The 20,967-nt window shown below is 34.3% G+C and overlaps 1 protein-coding gene across 4 annotated transcripts in view; it reads left to right on the top strand.

The window, feature by feature from the left end:
* The window catches only part of ERBB4 (erb-b2 receptor tyrosine kinase 4), a 1,232,786-nt gene that overhangs the window by 651,802 nt on the left and 560,017 nt on the right, over positions 1 to 20,967 (top strand). For all 4 annotated transcript variants that reach the window (XM_043445436.1, XM_043445438.1, XM_043445435.1 and 1 more), the window contains exon 3: positions 15,792 to 15,978. In XM_043445436.1, the coding sequence (XP_043301371.1) occupies positions 15,792 to 15,978 (187 nt within the window). The remainder of the gene's footprint in view (positions 1 to 15,791; positions 15,979 to 20,967) is intronic.

Here is a 20,967-nt window from a genome sequence, read left to right on the forward strand (position 1 = left end):
TGTGATAACATTTGCAATGACCAGTCACTGATACTGTATACCTAGAACCATTAATTATAAAAAATTCAGATTGACACTTCTCTAATTTTTCAAATAAATTTTATTTTTAGGAGTTTTAGGTTTGTAAGAAAGTTGTAAAGGAAGACGCGAGTTTCCATGTAGATCACACTCAGTTTCCTCCACTCTTAACATCTTACATAAGTGTGCTGTATTTGTTACAATTAATAAACCAATATTAATACTCATTTAAACTTTTTTTTCTTAGAGGATACTAGTTATTTCTTCACTGTAAAATTTCAGTAAATGGAAAAAAAAGGTGGGGAATATTTAAGAGTGAAGTTTATTTGAGGCTGCTGAAAACACACATACACAGACATATAAAAAAGTTTATCTCTTGATAAAAAATTGTGCCAAAAGAAAAATGTAAATTCTTTCTCAGAAATGGAAGGGAGAAATTTGTGACAGAATATGAAAGAACTTTATATAAAATAAAGAGATGCTCAATGAATGAAGTTCTAAAATAACAATTTATGCATAAAGAAACACATATATGAGTATAAGAGTAAGCTTTCAAGTCATTATATATCTTTCTCGGTTAAACTTTTTTTTTAAATGCCAATCTAGTCATTAGACTAATATTGGAAGTGATGGAGAAAGTAACCACCATGAGAGTTGGGACCAAGTCTGTTCTGAGTACCACTGCGTCTCCAGCACCTAGAACAGTACTTCTTACATATTAGATACATAATTGACAACTGTTTAATGAGTAGCTGGATGGATGGCTGGATAGATGAATGGACAGATGTATGGATGCATTGATGCATGGATGGTTGAGGCTAAAATCAGAGACTTAAGAACTTTTTTGAGAAAAGATAGTCAAGTGCATATTTATTAAATGCCTGATATGTGTCAAATCTTTAGGTATAAAGTTGTTTAGTTTCCAAATTAAATAAAAATAATGGACTTTAATGTTTTTTCTTGAAAAGTTGATTAAGAACACATATTTAACCACGTATTATGATGTGGGCAATGTAGCTAAGATGTAACTCTCCAAATAACTTGCTTTCTCCATCTGGTAATGGCACTCAGCCCTTTTACATTAGCACTATTTTGTTATATTAATATTGTGTATTCATCTATAGAGTCTCATTTGATTGTACATATCCATTAAGACCTCTGGTTTCTTGGCACCTTTGAAAATACTCTTTAAAAATTTTAAGTTTATTTTTGTACATCTTAATATACTTTGAATCTAGAAATACCAGGATCTTGTTGTAGTTTCTTTTGAAATGTGTTCTGGCTTACTTTTTTCATAAAGAAAATTTAGAATGTATTTCTAAGTCAAAATTTAGCCCATATTGCAATGGCTGTTACTTTTCAAGGAGTAATTGACACCAATTTTCCAAAACTATATCTGAAATGATTGGAATTTTAGAGCTCTGAAATAAGACAAATCTTTGTTTTTTATTTCTTCACTCACCTTTTTTGTCTATGTTACTTTGGGTATATTAGTTAACTTTAGTTTCTTCATCTATAAAATGGAGATAATAGCACTTAATGAGTTGATGTGACTAGGACCTGATATAAGACCTATAAAAATTTCATACACAGAAAACCCTAAATAAATATGAGTTAATATATTTATTAGAAATAGTTAATATCCACTTAGAAAGCTTTGACTTGGATAAGGATGCTAAATATGAAAAGCATTTTAGTGCCTATTTTCAAGACCCTGATCTCAATTCATATCATGTCTGTAGTCCTAACTGTACCTACAGATGGCTATAGGTACATAGTCTGCTGTGTTTGTTTGAAGTGAACATTAAGAACATTGTAAGTAACATAAGACCTTGTTGTCACCAGCAAAGATGACTCAAGAAAGTATTTATTCTTTATGAATTAATTAAGCCTTTTGTTTTCTGTTTTTAGAGGCAAATATTTACATGGATATTAAAGTGTATCTTGGCAGGCTTGTCAAATTCAAGCCTGGTACTTTGGCTGTACTATTTCTGAAACTGCTCACCCTTTTCATTTAAAAATAACAACAGACCAGTCACAAAAGCAGTCACCTCTAACATCTGAATCCTCAAAGGCCATTTCCCAGATGCTTTGTAGGAGGGAAAGCTGTTATCACAGTCATTTCATGAGGGCACATATTCCTCCTTTACATTTTGAGAGTGGAAAATTCATATTTATAAAAGATCTCAGACGTGAAACTATATTGTAACTCAATTGTAGGTTGAAATGGTATCAAGTAATTCTCTCATCTAAACCTTGGTAATACATAGTTATTCCTTTAGAAATAGAGAAATTCCTCCTTTCTCCAGGGAATCTTCCCAACCCAGGGATCAAACCTGAGTCTCTCACGTTGCAAGCAGTCTTTGCAGTTTGAGTCACCAGGTAGCTATCAGTCATTTTATTATGGCCTCCCCAATGACCTCATTTTAATTTGATTAACTTTTTAAAGACCAGACTTCAAATACAGTCACATTCTAATATACTGGGAGTTAAGATTTCAACATACAGGCTAAAGGGGCCATCATTCAGACCGTAACAGGCAGTCTGACTGGAGTCTACAACTTTATGTACTGTGTAGCACCACTTTTAATTTATCAACTCAAATATCAGAGGTGTATTTTCTTGCATATTATTTGCTTGCATTCCTAAACTACACAAAATATTTATAACTTTTTTATAACAACTAAAAATAATATGTTGAAGACATTGATCATCTTTTGAAGATCTTCAGCTTTTGAGCATTTAGCAGAAATGTGTCCTGTATTTCAGAAGAGAAATTAAGACTAAATAAGTTGTGCAAAGTCAATAATTAATGGGAACAAGAGTCAAATTAAACTGCAGCACCTAAATTAAAGCACTGGCCTGCATTGTCCCAACCAATTTGTTCTCTATGGAGAAAAATATACATCACACGTAAATAAAAATAAATACTGCAATGCTTTGATTCATGTGTAGTCACAGATGTATAAAAGTACTGACAATCAGTATTTTTAATTGAAGTATATTTTGATTTAATAATATTATATTAGTTTCAGGCTTGTGACATAATGGCAATATTTTTAGTAAATTATGCTCCATTTAAAATTACTATAAAATATGGGCTATATACTTGGAGCTGTGTTCTTGTAACATTTATTTATACATAGTAGTTTGTGACTCTCAATGTCCTATTCCTATCTTTCCCCTCTTACTTCCCGTCTCCCCTCTGGTTACCACTAGTTTATCTTCTAAGTCTGTGAGGCTGTTCCTGTTTTCTTATGTTAATGTGTTTGTTTTATGTTTTAGATTCCATATATAAATTATAACATATAGTATTTGTTTTATCTAACTTATTTCACTTAGTATAACCCCTCTAGGTTCATCCATGTCTTTGCAAATACCAAATTTCATTCTTTTTTATGGCTGAGTAATATTCCTCTGTGTGTATGTATGCATGTGTGTATATGTGTATGTGTGTGTGCAGATGTATATAGGTACATATATGTATACATACATGTGTGTATATATACCACATATTCTTTATCCATTTATCTGTTGATGGACACTAGACACTTAGATGTCTTCCATTTCTTGGTGACTGTAACTCATGTTTTCATGGACATTGGGGTACATGTATCTTTTCAAAATAGTGTTTGTGTTTTCTTCAGATATATACCCAGGAGTGGAAATCCTTGATCACATGGTAGTTATATTTTTACTTTTTTGAGGAACTTCCTTAGTGTTTTCCATAGTGGTTCTTCAAATTCACATACCTATCAGCAGTGTACGTGAGCTCCTTTTTGTCCACATATTCACCAACATGTGTTATTTGTAGACTTTTTGATGATAGTCATTCTGACAAGTATAAAATAATATCTCATTGTGATTTGATTTGCATTTCTCTGATGATTAGCAATGTTGAGCATCTCTTTATGTGCCTATTGGCCATCTTTATACCTTCTCTGGAAAAATGTCTATTCAGGTCTTCTACTGTATTTTTTAAATTGAGTTGTTTATTAGTTATTGAGCTTCATGAGCTCTTTAGTATTATGAATGTTAAATTCTTATCAGTCATATAATTTGCAAATATTTTCTTCAATTAAGTAGGTTGTATTTTTGTTTTGAAGTTTTATTTTATTTTCAAAATCTTTTAAGTGTAGTTAGGTCCCACTTGTTCATTTTTGCTTTGGTTCACTTTGCCTTAGGTGACATATCCAAACAAATTATTGTTATGATTTATGTCAAAGATTTATATTCTGCCTATAATTTCCTATAGGAATTTTATGGTTTCTGGTCCTATATTTACCACCACCAGTTACTGAAGAGATTATGTTTTCTCCATTGTATGGTCTTGCCTCCTTTTGTGTAGTATGGAAATTCAAAATTCTTCCAGTACATGAGGACTTCCTCAGTGGCTCAGCTATATGGAATTCACCTGTAATTCAGGACATGCAGGAGATGTGAGTTTAATCCTTGGATTTGGAAGATCCCCTGAGGGGGAAATGGTAACCCACGCTAGTATTCTTGCTGCAAAAAAGTCCCATGGATGGAGGAGCCTGGTGGGCTACAGTTCATGAGGTCACAAAGAGTTCAACAGGACTGACATCCTTCTATTTCTTAGTATCATCTTCAACCCCCTTCATCAGTGTCTTAGAGTTTTCACATTATATGTTTTTTCCCTCTCCTGTTAAGTTTGTTCCTAGAAATTCTTCTCTTTTTGATGAAATTGTAAATATGATTGCTTTCTTGTTTCCTCTTTCTCATAGTTCATTTTTATTATATAAAAAGCAAAAAAAATCTTATATTAATCTTGAATCCTGAAACTTAACTGATTTTGTTTATTAATTCTCATAGTTTTTTTTTTTTTTTGGTTGAGACTTTAAGATTTTCTATATATAATAACATGCCATCTGCAAATAACAGTTGCAAATGCCAGTTTTACTTCTTCCTTTTCTTCTCTCAGTTTAGATGCCTTTTACTTCTGATTGCTGTGGCTAGTATACTTCCAACACCGTGTTAAATAGGAGTCGTGAGAATAATAGCCTTTTCTTTTTCCTGATTTTAGAGGAGAAACTTCAACTTTTCCCTGTTGAGTATGATATTAGTTGTGGGTTTCTCAAATGGCTTTTATTATGCTGAGATACGTTTCTTCTGTACTAACATTAATGAGAGTTCTTATCATGAACGAATGTTGAATTTTGGCAAATGATTTTTCAGTGTCTATTGAGATGATGATGTAACTTTTTTTCTTCCTTCCTTTTGTTAATGTGTGTCATATTGATTGAGTTGCAGTATTAAATCATCCTTGCTTCCCTGAAATAAATCCCACTTTATCTAAGTGTGTGATCCTTTTTATGCATTGTTGGATTTGGTTTTTCAATATATTGTTGAAAAAATGTTTGTCTTTATTCACTAGAGATATTTACCTGTAATTTTATTTTTTGTAGTATCTTTGCTTTTTCTATTGGAATAATGGAAGGAATTGGAAAGTGTTTATCTTCTATAGTTTTTGAAAGGTTTGGGAAGGATAGGTATTGACTGTTCTATAATTGTTTGGTGGAATTATCTCATGAAGCCTTTGGTTCCTATACTTATCTTTATTTGAAGTTTTTGATTACTGATTCAATCTCATTACAGGTGATCATTCTGTTCAGACTTTTTATTTCTGCATGATTTAGTCTTAGAAGATTATTTCTAGGAATTTTTGTTGTCTTCTAGGTTGTCCAGTTTGTTAACTTTTAATTATTTAGTAACCTAATATCATCCTTTATATTTCTATGATGTTGTTTGCAATTTTTTGTTGTTCATTTCTGATTTTATTAGTTGAGCTTTTTTTTTTTTCCTTGTGAGGCTTGCCAAAGTTTCATCACTCTTATTTTTACCAATAGTGGAAGTCCTTCAATCACATCCAACTCTTTGTGGCCCAAAGAATTCTCCAGGTCAGAATACTGGAGAGGGTAACCATTCCCTTCTCCAGGGGATCTTCCCAGTCCAGGGATCAAACCCAGGGCTCCCACATTGCAGGGCGGATTCTTTACCGACTTCGCCACCAGAGAAGTCCAGGAATACCGGAGTGGATAGCCTATCTCTCCTCCAGCAGATCTTCCCGACCCAGAAATTGAGCTGGGGTCAACTGCACTGCAGCTGGATTCTTTACCAGTTGAGCTACCAGGGAAGACCACCTCCTCAAATTTTATTGATTTTTCTGTTTTCTAAATCTCTATTTCATTTTTTTTTCATCTTTGATCTTTATTATATCCTTCCTTCTACTATACCCAGCTTTGCTTATTCTTTTTCTTTTACTTTAGATATGCTAGATTGTTAATTTGAGATAATTCATGTTTCTTGAGGAAGACCTGCTTTGTTATAACCTTTCTTCTCACAGCTAATTTTGTTGTGTTCTGTAGATATTGGAATGTTGTGTCCATTTTCATTTGTCTCAACATTTTCTTTTAAGTTTCCTCTTTGATGTCTTCATTGACTCACTGGTTATTTAATAGTATGTTGCTTAGCCATTGTGTGTTTATTTTTTTCCCTCTTGCAATTGCTTTCTAGTTTCACACTTTTGTGGTTGAAAAAGATACTTGATATCATTTCAATCTTATATTTAAAGTGGATTGCTTAGTTGCCTAACATGTGATATGTGTTGGAGAAGGTTTCTTGTTCAATTGAAAGTAATGTTTTTTCTGCTATTTTAGGGTGAAATGTTCTGTATATATCTATTAACTTTTTATGATATAGTGTTTCAACTAAGTCCAATGTTTGCTTATTGTTTTTTGGTCTGGATAATCTATCCATTGATATAGGTCAGCCCTACTATTATTTTATTATTAATACTATAAAATCTCTATTCATGTCTTTATATTTTCTTTATTTAGGTTCTGTGTTGGGTGTATAAATATTTACAAGTGTTACACTTGTTAGATTGAGCCCTTATCATTATGTAATGTCCCTCTTTGTCTCTTGTTAGAGTCTTTGTTTTAAATTGTATTTTGTCTAATATAAATAATTGTTATTCTAGCTCTCTTTTTGATTCCCTTTGCATGAGATATCTTTTGTCTATATTTTCACTTTTATTCTGTGTGTATATATATATATTTAGATCTGAAATGAGTTTTGTATAAGATGCTCATATATGAATACTTCTTTTGTGGGGGTGGAATTGTTGGTTAATCTTTTTTTTCTTTTTTCTCTCTGTTCATCCACCTTATGTCTTTTGACTGGGGGCATTTAATCTATTTATATTTAACATAATTTTTGATAGGTATACTTTTTGCCATTTGGCTGTTTTCTGATTGATTTTATACTTCTTCTCTGTTCCTTTATCCTTCTCTTATCCTATTGCCTTGCAGTTTGATGATTTTCTTTAGTGGTATATTTGCAATTTTTAAAAATTTATGTTTTGTGTCTGTAGTGTAGGATTTTGGTTTTAGTTTGCTATGATGGTCATGTGGTTCCCCATAGTCCTTCTGCTCTTCCAGATGTAAGCTCTGCTGATTTTTAAAGTCAGTCTTACGGAGTTTTATCTTCCCAGTGCAAGCCCAGGCTGGAAAGCTTTATGTGGGGATCAGATCCCTTGCTTCTCAGGGGCAACCTTCATGGTTGTGATATACCACTACTTATTCATGGCCACTGGAGAAGGAAATGGCAGCCCACCCCACTATTCTTGCCTGGAGAATCCTGTGGATGGAGGAGCCTGGGGCATAGGGTTGCACAGAGTCGGACATGACTGAGGAGACTTAGCATGCCTGCATGCATGCATGGGCACACGAAGAGTGAGAGTTCTGATCAGACCACATCTCTGCCCGACCTACCTATCTCAGTGGGTCCTTTTCTCTATATCCTTAGTTGTGGAAGACTTGTTCTGCTAGCCTTCAGGTAGTTTTGAGAGACGATTGTTGTATATATAGTTGGAGTTTCAGTGAGTCCACAAAAGGGAGCAAACTCAGGACCTTCCCAGTCCACACCTTGGTCCAGAAACAATAAATCTCAATAGTTTTGTATATTTTAAATAATTATAAAAGAATATTAAAATGTCAGTTTGGAATACTTGTGTATGATATCTAATTGGGTGTGAGTACATTAGAGACACTAGAGTAGAAGTTAGGAATTCAGAACTATTTTGACTTGCTACAGAAAGTCTTAACAAAAATAGACAGGTGTATTTTCAAAGATGCTCATATTAAAGAAAAATAACAAGGATTTGGTATATAATTTGAGTAGGAAAAAAAATCTAGAAAACAGAGCTTTATGCATTTAGCCAAGAATGTATTATTATTTTTAATGTGTGAAAAATTGTCCCTAAACCCTGATTAAATATTCAGAAATTCTGAAGTATTGCAATCACCTGAATTTTAAGGTAAATGAAGGAATATTTAAGGAACTATTCACTATTCTCACTAAGTACCAAATTAGAGAAAATCAACTATAATTAAAGAATAAGGGAATTGTTTCAAATAAAAAAAGGAACAGTGGTTATAAGAATTGTGAAATGCAATAGAGATTTAGAAACAATAAAGATTGATTTTTCTGGAATCATCTGAAGGTAAATGGAAAGCCCAGTGAATCAGCACAATCTCTTCTAATTTTTGGTTGAATGGCAACTGAATCCTGGAAAGTGTATAACTGCAGTTTTCACATTTTTTTTCTTAAAGTATCATATAAGAAAAAGTGGTTATAAATTTCTGTCCTTCAGAGCAAACCATGCATTATCCCCCTATGTTTACTGTTAATATGGTATGAAAAGTTGGTCAAATTTCTTTCATTTTTCCATTTCTTTTTATTTCCATCATCAAATGGCATGGATATCAAACTGTTCCTTGGATTAGATGTGTTTTGAAGCATTTAGGGGTTTAATGATTGTCAGTAGTATTCACTTGCACAGAGTCTCTGTGGAAGCATACACTGACAATGAAAATCAGTTTTAGTCAGCAGCAGCTTACACCACAAGGAGAGGGATATCAGTGGGTGAATATTGGTAGGCATTCAGTCTTCAGTTGACAAAATAGGCAGTTTCCTAGGACTAAACATAACTGAACCAGAACCAGAGCCTGAGTTTTCTCTTTTCTGATGCATTCTAATGATTTCTATTTACAGTTGTGGTCCTTGGACACAGTCATGATTGTGTTGTTCAAATAACTTTTTTTTTAATTATCAAAAATTTCATAGAATCATTTTCAGTGAAAAACAATATCTAAAAATACCTTAAGCATTGCATCCTACTTTTTAATTCAACAGCCATCTGTTCAGTGCCAGGGTCTGTACTAATGGCCATAACATACACAAAAACAATATAAGGAACCAATTCTGTAATTTACAAATAAATCAGAAATTGAAGAGGTAAGATACAAACATACCGAAGGCCACATGACAAAGAAATTAGAAGCAATGGTTCTTATTTTTGTCCTCAACTCTGACTGTCTACAGATAGTTCATCTGCCTTAGCTATTAACAAGGATAACATTATTTATTACAGTTAGCGTTTGTTGAACTCTTACAGACATTTTCCTTATATCTTCTATTCTTTATAACACCTTTAAAAAGAAGAGAGGTATTTGCTATTTACTTTTTAAGATGAAGAAACTGAGATTCAGATAGGATAAATAACTTGGTCAAGACCACAAAGCTTGAAGGCACAGCCCAGCTTTGCCTGGCAGTTGAGCTCACATTTCTTACCGTATGTTTAACACTCTCTCTCTCTTTCTCTCTCTCTCCCCCTCTCTCTGTCTCTCTGTCTCTGTCTCTGTCTCTCTCTCTCTCTATATATATATATATATATGTATATGTGTGGGTGTGTATGTGTGTGTACATATATATATATATGTATATGTATAAATACCTATAAGAATGTGACTATAAATTCAAAAAAACAAACATAAAGAAGCTAGGACAAAGTCAAGCCATATTTGTGGCTTTTAAATATAACATTTTATATTCATCTCCTATTATTCTTTAAAAATTACTTGGTTCCGTGGGACCCTCCAGATAGAAAAGTCTAGAGCAATAAATTTTGGATTGAAGGATTTTCTGTAATCTTTCTTCTCCTAATATTTACATAATTAGCTGAGTAGGTGGGAAGGGATGTTTGAGATGAGGTGAATAGGATCTCCACCATCATTATTATCAGAAAATTTGTCATGAATAAATTAGATATCACCTACTCATGGGTGGCTTTGTTCAAAATGGTTTGAACATATGATTTCTCAACATGAACATACCATGATACCCGAGTGTTCCCAAAGCAGAATAATTACTTGTTAAGCTAATGTTTAAGTTACGTGTATTATTTTGCAAGACCAGAGTGTAATAAATAAGCAGTATGGATAATGAAAGAGATTCATTTTAGACACAAAAATCTCAATTAAATCAGTAAATCCCTCCAGTCCCAGAATCTGGTCAAAGGAGTAACTATTGTTTTTAACCTGACTTTTCATGAAGATAATAAAAATGTTTTTAAGAATAATTTAATGCACCTTCTGGAATGAGAAGTACATACATTTTACGATGCAGTTAATTCAAAGGTATATACGTGCACACATGCATTAAATAATATGTGAATGCAAAGATGTTCTTAGTTATATCTTACTTCTCATGTGGCTAAAGGCACTTGGAGCACCCTCTTCTATGATTAGTTGATCTTTATATGTTCACTGTTGTTCTTTGCTCATATCTATAACACTTTTTATACTAGAGCCTTCATTATTTGCAGGTTATTTGTAGCCTCTGCTAATGTGTGGCCAAAAAGCCCATTCCAAGTGGTACATCTTTTTCAGTTAATAGCTGCAGAGTTTATCCCTCTTATAAACACTGCAGAATTTCTGCTGACGTTGTGTCTTTGCTCATAAACCTCTTCTTTGTCCTGAGTATGCTTCACCTGTGTTTTCTCTAATAATCCTGTCCCTGTGACCTTCTATCTTAGGATAAGCCAATAGACTCTTACAGTTTTTATTAAAAAAGATCCACTTCCTAGGTGAAGTTAGACCTAATCATGAGTTTGTTAGGAAGAATGATGGATATTATAACACATTTTAGCCAAAGGATTAATAATATTGATTATACCCAATACTCCAACTTTTTTCATAGTGTCATCATTGTAACCCAGAGTACTTGATAATTATTATATACAAGCTAGAAATAAATTGTTTTTATAATGAATGAAATAATGTTACTTTTGGACCAAATGATGTTAAAATGTGTTTGTGATCTCTCTTTTAAGAATGCAAACAAATATCAGCTCAATCATTTTTAACAGTGGTAGGAGGGGAACTCGTAAGGCTCTAAGGCTATATACTATGTCAGACAGGTATGGTTTTAAAGCACACGGTAGCATGCAAACAATGCATGCCACTGCTGATCTTTGACCCCTCTTTCCCATTCATCTCTTCAATCCAAAATGCTCAGTGTCTCAGGAATTCCTACTGTGGCTCAGAGTTCCTGATTTGATGTCAGACATGAGCAGTTTCATGTGTCTCTTGCCACTTTCTCACCACCTTCGCTCTGTTGGTGTTATACTTGTCATGGTGATCAGTGGTAGTGTGTTTATCCTTAGGGCCTGGAGTAAGAATACAAGTGGAGGCTTACATATTGTGTAGCGTATTATTTACTTATAAATCAGGCAACTGTTATTCAATAAAATGAGTTCTATCTCCCATTTTGACAGATATATCTTTATAACAACCTGGAAAGCCAAGTGAAATGTTAGAATTTTTGGACTCCGCAGGATTATGGTGGTATAGAGAGAGATGGCCTTCAGCTTGCAGCCCTTACATCACCTAGTTCTATCCATATTCTGAGAGGCCTTGCACAGAAGTGAATGGACACACTGGCCCGCACATCCAGGATCTATACACCCCGCCCTTAAAGATCTGCCCCTGGACCATCCCATCCTTCCTTGGTGTACTCACATTGGTGGCACGGTCTATTGTCTGGTGGGCAGAACACAACTGAGAAAGATGATGTCACTGACCCTAAAGAAATATTTGGTGAGGAGTGGGCTTTTGAGGAATGAAATTCTGGGTTCACAGAGGTTTGCAGCATGATCTATCTAGAAGAGAGGATTGAAGGCTACAGATAGGCATCACCTGGACTCCTCAGACCACCCAGTGGGGAAGATATGGCCAGTGAAGAGACACAGTGTTTAACAAACATTTATTGGCCTCTTACTGCATAACAGTACTGATCTTGTTACATGGGACACAGGAGTGAGCAAATTAAATGGTTACACTTGTAGTGTTTATATTCTGGGAAAAGGTGAGAAAGACTATAAATATTAAATGTGGTAAATATATAAAGTATACAGTATGTTAGGGAGTGAAATGTATTGTAGAAACAATAAAAATGAAAGTGGGTAAAAGTGGGAGGGTCGCCATATTAAATAGATCAATCAGAGGTGATCTCAACTGAGAAGGTAAAACTTGAGCAGAAACCTGACAGCGGTGAGAAAATCAGCCAAGTAGATATCAAGAAGGAGAGAGACTCAGGTGCTTAAAATTGCACTCATCACCTGGAGGTAGGACCATGCTCAGCATACTGAAAGAACGACAGAGACCAACAAAATCAGAAAGAGTGAGCAAGGTGTTAGAGTCAGAAAAAGAAAGACGAACAGGTCATATAGTACAGAGTTGTCCATTAGAAATGCAATGAGAGCCATAAAAATGTAATTTTTAATTTCCATGTAGCCACAATATAAAGGTACAAAGAAACAGGTAAATTCAGCTTTAATAATGCAGCTAATATAAATCAATTTATCTAAAATGTTTTCATTTCAACATGTAATATTTGAAATTTGTAATATGTTTTACACTGACAACATATCTCATTTCATACTAACCATATTTCAGTTGTTCAGTGGATATCTATGACTAGTGGTTTCTCTACTGGACAACACAGATACAGGTTTTGACTCATTATTTACAGAATTTTATTGCTCTGAGTGACTTGGGAGACATTTCAGTTTTAAGAAGTGTCCTGACTCGATTTATGTTTTTAAAAGATCAGGGCTAGGCTTAACTGAGAATACACCAGAAGGCACCAAGAGCAGAAACCATTATAGTGATCTTGATAAAGAATGATGGTGGCTCAGAGGGTACCAGTGGATGTCATACATGCTTGGATCCTTAATCCTTTTAAAGATAGAACACATAGGATGGATTGCTTTTGGTATGTGAATGGGAATTCAAGAGTGTCCCCAAGACTTCGGCCCGAATAATAGGAAGCATGAATTGACATCAGCTAAGGTGACAAAGGCTGTTGGTAGGATAGGGAAGGTAGACAGACGTTAAGCTTTGTGCATGTGTATCTGAGAAGTCTGTGAGGCATCCAACTGAAGATGCAGAGTAGGCAGTTGGATATGAATCTAGTGTTTAGGAGTTTGGAGGTAATAATAGTTTGGAGATCATCAACCTTAAACTTGGGTAAGACAAGGGGATAAGAGTAGACAGAGAAAAACAGAGGACCAAAGACTGAGCATGGAACAGCTGACATAAAGAGATCTAAAAATAGTCTGAAATTGGCATTAAATAATATCGATTTTTTCACACTTCTGAATTATATATATATTTTTAATTTAAGACCTATATTTATTACTGTGCTTATATGCATTTGTGGCTTCCCTTGTTGCTCAGCCGGTAAAGAATCTGCCTGCAATGTGTGAGACCTGGGTTTGATCCCTGGGTTGGGAAGATCTCCTGGAGAAAGGAACGGCTACCTACTCCAGTATTCTGGCCTGGAGAATTCCATGGACTGTATAGTCCATGAGGTTGTAAAGAGTTGGACTTGACTTTTATTTATATGCATTTTATAAAACACTATAGCTTTAGATGAAGCCTAAGAGTTGACTCGTTGGAAAAGACCCTGATGCTGGGAGGGATTGGGGGCAGGAGGAGAAGGGGACGACAGAGGATGAGATGGCTGGATGGCATCACCGACTCGATGGGCATGAGTTTGAGTAAACTCTGGGAGTGTGTGATGGACAGGGAGGCCTGGCGTACTGCGATTCATGGGGTCACAAAGAGTCGAACACGACTGAGCGACTGAACTGAACTGAACTGAAAGTCTTTTTGTGATTTTTTTTTTTTGCTTTAAAATGTCTCACACACCTTCAAATAATTAACTTATAGACAACTACATTTAAACAGCATAAAGTCAAAATAAAAATTGTGTTAATAATTAAATTAGAAGCCATAATCAGTATCTAATGCATATTGTATGTATCTAATGCATATACACACAATATGAATTATATATATGTATATATATGTAGCCAGAGATATATTGATATAAGGCAATTGTTCTTTGATTTCTATAAAATTAAACAATAATATAGCAGTGTGAAATCTGTCCCACAGTCTACAGATTAATGCAACTTTATTTTGTGATAAGCTTACCAGGTTATTTTTTAAATATAAAGATTGATAGTTATGTGTTCTTATCTAATTTTAATCTGTCAGAGAATGAGATCTTTATTCTTTTAATTATATCCAGATCTCAGACATGAAGGGTGCTTCATACAATAAAATTCATTATTTTTACTGTAAGGCACATTCTTGACTTAAAAGTAAAGTCTGAAGTCAGGCAGGTTGATTCCTCCAGTTCCATTCTTCTTTCTCAAGATTACTTTGGCTATTTGAGGTTTTTTGTATTTCCATACAAATTGTGAAATTCTTTGGTCTAGTTCTGTGAAAAATACCGTTGGTAGCTTGATAGGGATTGCATTGAATCTATAGATTGCTTTGGGTAGAATAGCCATTTTGACAATATTGATTCTTCCAATCCATGAACACGGTATGTTTCTCCATCTGTTTGTGTCCTGGAGAGGGTGTGGAGAAAAGGGAACCCTCTTACACTGTTGGTGGGAATGCAAACTAGTACAGCCACTATGGAAAACAGTGTGGAGATTCCTTAAAAAACTGGAAATAGAACTGCCATATGACCCAGCAATCCCACTTCTGGGCATACACACTGAGGAAACCAGATCTGAAAGGGACACTGCACCCCAATGTTCATCGCAGCACTGTTTATAATAGCCAGGACATGGAAGCAACCTAGATGCCCATCAGCAGACGAATGGATAAGGAAGCTGTGGTACATATACACCATGGAATATTACTCAGCCATTAAAAAGAATTCATTTGAATCAGTTCTAATGAGATGGATGAAACTGGAGCCCTTATACAGAGTGAAGTAAGCCAGAAAGATAAAGAACATTACAGCATACTAACACATATATATGGAATTTAGAAAGATGGTAACGATAACCCTATATGCAAAACAGAAAAAGAGACACAGAAATACAGAACAGACTTTTGAACTCTGTGGGAGAAGGTGAGGGTGGGATGTTTCAAAAGAACAGCATGTATATTATCTATGGTGAAACAGATCACCAGCCCAGGTGGGATGTATGAGACAAGTGCTCGGGCCTGGTACACTGGGAAGACCCAGAGGAATCGGGTGGAGAGGGAGGTGGGAGGGGGGATCGGGATGGGGAATAAGTGTAAATCTATGGCTGATTCATGTCAATGTATGACAAAACCCACTGAAATGTTGTGAAGTAATTAGCCTCCAACTAATAAAAAAATTAAAAAATTAAAAAAAAAAATACAACCCACTCTTCAAATGAGATTCTAACCCTTGTGATCTTGTGTGTCAAGGCAATTATTTATGATATGGTATGGAAATTAGTATATTCAATTAAAAGCTGAAAATTAGAATTAAATAACTGTTTTATCTAAATGACTACATAAACGTACTGACAGTTTTAAATTGTTTGACACAGGCCATCGTTTGTGTCTTTTCAGTCTATACGAGAAGTCACAGGCTACGTGTTGGTGGCTCTTAATCAGTTTCGCTATCTGCCTCTGGAGAACTTGCGCATTATCCGTGGGACAAAGCTTTATGAGGATCGATATGCCTTGGCAATATTTTTAAACTACAGAAAAGATGGAAACTTTGGACTTCAAGAACTTGGACTGAAGAACTTGACTGGTAAGGAAAGCATACAAAATAGCAAATATACTTACATTAGCAATATAATGTGATAGACACACACACATGTGTACATGGTTTCTGCAGCACGTATTACACTGAGAAACTTTATAAAGCATTGAAATGCATATTAATACTACTTGTTCATTTTGTAAGAAATGATGCCCTACATTGCCCCAGTTTTATGTACAGATATTGTAAGTGCAGTCTGAAGGATAGCATATGACTATATCTCATCTGAACAGAAGTACACTCTAAGGAAATGCTCAGTGACTGAAAACAGATATGAAGCAGGTTTAAGAATGCTCTGTTCAGTAGTCTCAGGTGACCAGTGAACCATATCATCAAATCTCTGCAATAACATCCTAACTCTCACTTTCGTTAAAGCTCAGTAAATACACAAACCATTATATCTGATTCCATTAATCTAGCTTTTTGTACAATCCCTTATTTTTGGAAAACATATCTAATGTATTGATACAGTTTTGATTTCTCTTATTGAGCAACTCACTAAGTGCCATAAGTAATTCTTCCTCAGAAAACTTTAATCATCAGTGATTGTTTCCCCCTAAGGTTGGAATTAGGTAATTGCTAACAACCTAAAATTATCATCATGCTACAAATAATTCTAGTCAGGACTCTGTGTTATAAGCTGGCCTTTGCAATTCAATTGATGTCTTTTCAGTTCATGTGGTTGAGAGTTCATAAAGGCTATGGTGGAGGCTATTGGTACAAGAATTCTAATCATGAATTTTACTATATGTGCCTTCAACCAAAAATGTGCTAATTAGTAGTTATATCAGAGTGGGAGAAAGGAGTTTGAACTATTAATTAAACCTGAAATATATTTTTTGTGTATCTTTGAGTCCACAGAGTGGTCATGTTTCTTGATACTGGGATTTGAAATATTTTAGAAGTATTGCCTTAAAATATTAAGAAACAAATAAAAAAAAGAAACAAAATAAGATTAATATTGTCAGGTTATTAAAATTATGTTTCTATATTTACAGAGGACATAAAATATATAATTCTAAGTTAGAAGTAGCTTCATAGTTATCCAGACATGAACTAAAATTGGAATATCTTGGATGAAGAAATGAGTGATAATTATGTTATTTATTTTGGACATGATTGCTATAGACTTCATGACATAATGGTAAATGCAAATTGCTCAGAATTTATATCCTTCATCAACATTTTTACCTTTTTTTTTCTTCAAAAATACTTTCCTTACAGAAGAGCAGGGTATTTGACTAAATTGCTACTTGCATAGAAATAATGATAGGAGGAAGAATTTTGGAAATAGAGAAAAATTGAATGATTGAAATTAGGAATCCAAAAATAACATGATCCAATTAAAACTTGCCAAAAAAGCATTGTATTTTCTTCTTGCTTTTTCTCTGATTATATTAACTAAAAAATTGAATAAATTTATTTTCAAAATCTTATAACATATGATTATGTTATTATTCTACAATATATGCTATTTGAAGAATCTTCTCACAAAGAAAATTAATATTTAAAGAGTTATTCATTTCCACATCTAATTAACCTCAATACTATTAAAATATAAAAAGGGAATTATTTAGTCACAATTATGCAACATTTGAATATACCTTTTCTGTTAGTGAGCTTCCACCATGTCTTGTCATTGTGACAGTTGTCTTACTTATGATTGACTAGTTTAATATAAAGATATAGCATTGTTATTTTAAAAATATTATTCCCTAAATTGCCAGAAAACCTTATGATATTGTCCTGTGTAGCAGTAAAGATGGAAAATTAACAAATGAGTAAATTAGTTATTTGAGTGTTTAGAAAAGATAAGTATTTGTTCAGCAGTTATTATTAATTTCTTATTTCAACATGAGTTAATGAAAAGTACAGTAAAATAAATGGAAAACTTAGATATTTTGGAAAATTTTCCGGATATTTTAATATATGTATTTTATATGAATGATGACTACATGCCAACTTATTCCATGAGACAGTCTAGAATCATTGATCACATTTTAGATAATAAGATCAATAGTGTTACTCTTATTTTGAAAATCAGAAGTTTTACAGTAAGTACCATTGTGTTTGTGTATAAGAATATATGAGGAAGGATAGAAGACTTGTAACTATTTAACTCTTCATCAGAAAGGAATTGGGATAAAATTTGCTCTACAGTAAAATCTTAGAGTTTAGTCTTCTAAGTAACTTGATCAAAGTAGTAAGCAAACATTGCAGTTCACTTTAGGTAAGATTGTTTTTGTGTTTTGGAAAGAGCTTTCTTTTGTTGTTGATATGTTATACAAAAACAATTGATATATACTGTTATATTAAGGGTGAAACTACTGAGGCTAGCTCTAATTTTAGACTTAGGGTTCGCATAATGTGAAGGGAAATAGAAAACCTGCTAAGTAGTCCCATACCTCATTGCCTAACTGCAGTAGTGAGTTAAAATTTTAACCCAGTTCTTAAGGGGCCTGCAGTATCAGCATCACCTGGGTGCTTGTTCTATAAATTCAGATTCTTGGGCTTCACCTGAGACCTAATGGATGGTAAATTCTGGGGCTGGGGCCCACCAATATGTATATTAAGGACCCCTCCAATATTTCCGATAACTATTAAAGTTTGAGAAACAATGTTCTAATTAATTAAAGATACTAAGAAATGGTAGCAAAATATCTAGTTAGCCTCTTAACCTTTACTTGATCCAAATACTTTTCATTCATTTATTATCTCCTGGAGAGAAGAGAACGAAAAGTTCAGACATGTTTATGATTGAATGACAACAAATATACTCTCAGTTGATATAGGAATGAAAAGAACACATTGGAAACCTGGATGGAAGTACAAGTCACTCAGTCGTGTCTGACCCTTTGTGACCCCATGGACTATACAGTCCATGGAATTCTCCAGGCCAGAATACTGGAGTGGGTAGCCTTTCCCTTCTCCAGGCGATCTTTCCAACCCAGGGATCGAACCCAAGTCTCCCGCATTACAGGCAGATTCTTTACCCGCTGAGCCACAAAGAAAGCCTTGGGTGGAAAAGTTTGTATAAAAGAGTACAGAGATGAGCAAGATGCTGGGAATAAACTTTCTTCCATATTACCATTTTGTCTAATATCAATTTTATATAATGGTAAACCATTGCAAAGACAATAATAATTTATCATGAATTTTCCTTTTAAGCAAGATTTTCTTTTTGAGCACTTTCAACAAAATAAATAACAAGTACTATTGTTATAGCAAATAATTTTGAGACTGAGATTTCAAAGCTTTTTGATATATTCATATTTTGTGTTTCTCCTGAAATCATTTTTGCTGTGTTGACTTTAGAATAATATTTAGAATGATATGCCTTTATGATAGTACATATGCTCCTGCAAACTCTATCTTTGTGTAAAAGGGATATTTGGTTAACATGAGGACTGTCATAAACAAGGGTTAATAGTTGGATACCACTTACACATATCTAAATTAACTCCTCACCTTATGCATTTTTATTAATTTAGCTTGATGCTCACCAGAAGCTATTCCTTGGATGATAAACATTATTACAGACCTCACTTAGCTACTTTTGTTATGGTTGTGACCAAAGACAAGAACCATACTTAAACATGTTTTCGGGCTAAACAGAAAGACTCGTCTTATTTCTGCCATTCACCTTTCCCTGGTCCATTGTGAATGAGGTGGGAAAGTACGAAGGGTCAGGCCCCTAAACTAAAATCCAAAATGGAGTAAGGAGCTTGTCTTGGGAGCTCTCAGTGCCCTATTACACTGATCATCCTTTTCTGGTCAAGAGAGAGCACGGACTGCCATCAGTGTTTCCCATCAGACATATGTTCACCTCCAGGTCACTGGGAATGACATCGCTGCATTACAGGACAGAGACAGGGAGAATGTTTTATTACTTCCTCAGTTAAGCTCACTTGCATGTGGCTGTGGTTCTTCTTAATCATTCTCAGTGATGATGTTTTCATAATTTTATCAGCTCCTTCTTAAACAAACATTCATACTTGAAATTCAAATTAATGTGTAATATATTTAAAACCTTAAGTTGGTGAGCTCCTACTTATTTAGTCACCTGTGTAGCCAAAATATAGAGGTTGCTTTATTATATGGGACATAAAAACCACTCTTATTTTGCTCTCTTATAATTTATAAAATTACCTTGTCTGTTAGTAATGGCCAACAATATGATACAATTTAATCAATATTTTATATTGTAGATATGAAGGAATCTTTGAGAAATATCTAAGGGTACTTACATCTGTTCTAGTATCTATATTCTTTTTTATAATGATGATAACCAGGTACAAATTTAATATATGAATTTGTTTTTTGACACCAAATTTCAAATTGAATATTTAAATTTTCACTTTATGAATTAGGGAATATATGTTTTGAGTAGGTGGAATTTGGGATGATACAAATGCAAAATTTCTATTTTCCAAGTGTTAGCCAAATATGCTACATATTTTTAGACTTATCAGTTCAGTTCAGTTCAGTCACTCAGTCGTGTCCGACTCTGCGACCCCGTGCGCTGCAGCACACCAGGCCTCCCTGTCCATCACCAACTCCCACAGTTTACTCAAACTCATGTCCATTGAGTCGGTGATGCCATCCAACCATCTCATCCTCTGTCATCCCCTTCTCCTCTCACCTTCAATCTTTCCCAGCATCAGGGTCTTTTCAAATGAGTCAGCTCTTCATATCAGGTGGCCAAAGTATTGGAGTTTCAGCTTCACCATCTGTCCTTCCAATGGCTGTTCAAGACTGATCTCCTCTAGGATGGACTGGTTGGATCTCCCTGCAGTCCAAGGGATTCTCAACAGTCTTCTCCAACACCAGAGTTCAAAAGCGTCAATTCTTCGGCGCTCAGCTTAGACTTATAGATTCGCATATTAATGCCTGTAATATATATGGCTATTTTAATTGGTTAACTGTGTACTGAGTCATATTAATTATTTGAGATGTGGACGAAATCAAAAAGTAAAA

This window comes from Cervus canadensis, chromosome 24 (assembly GCF_019320065.1).
Source record: "Cervus canadensis isolate Bull #8, Minnesota chromosome 24, ASM1932006v1, whole genome shotgun sequence".
NCBI lineage: Eukaryota > Metazoa > Chordata > Mammalia > Artiodactyla > Cervidae > Cervus > Cervus canadensis.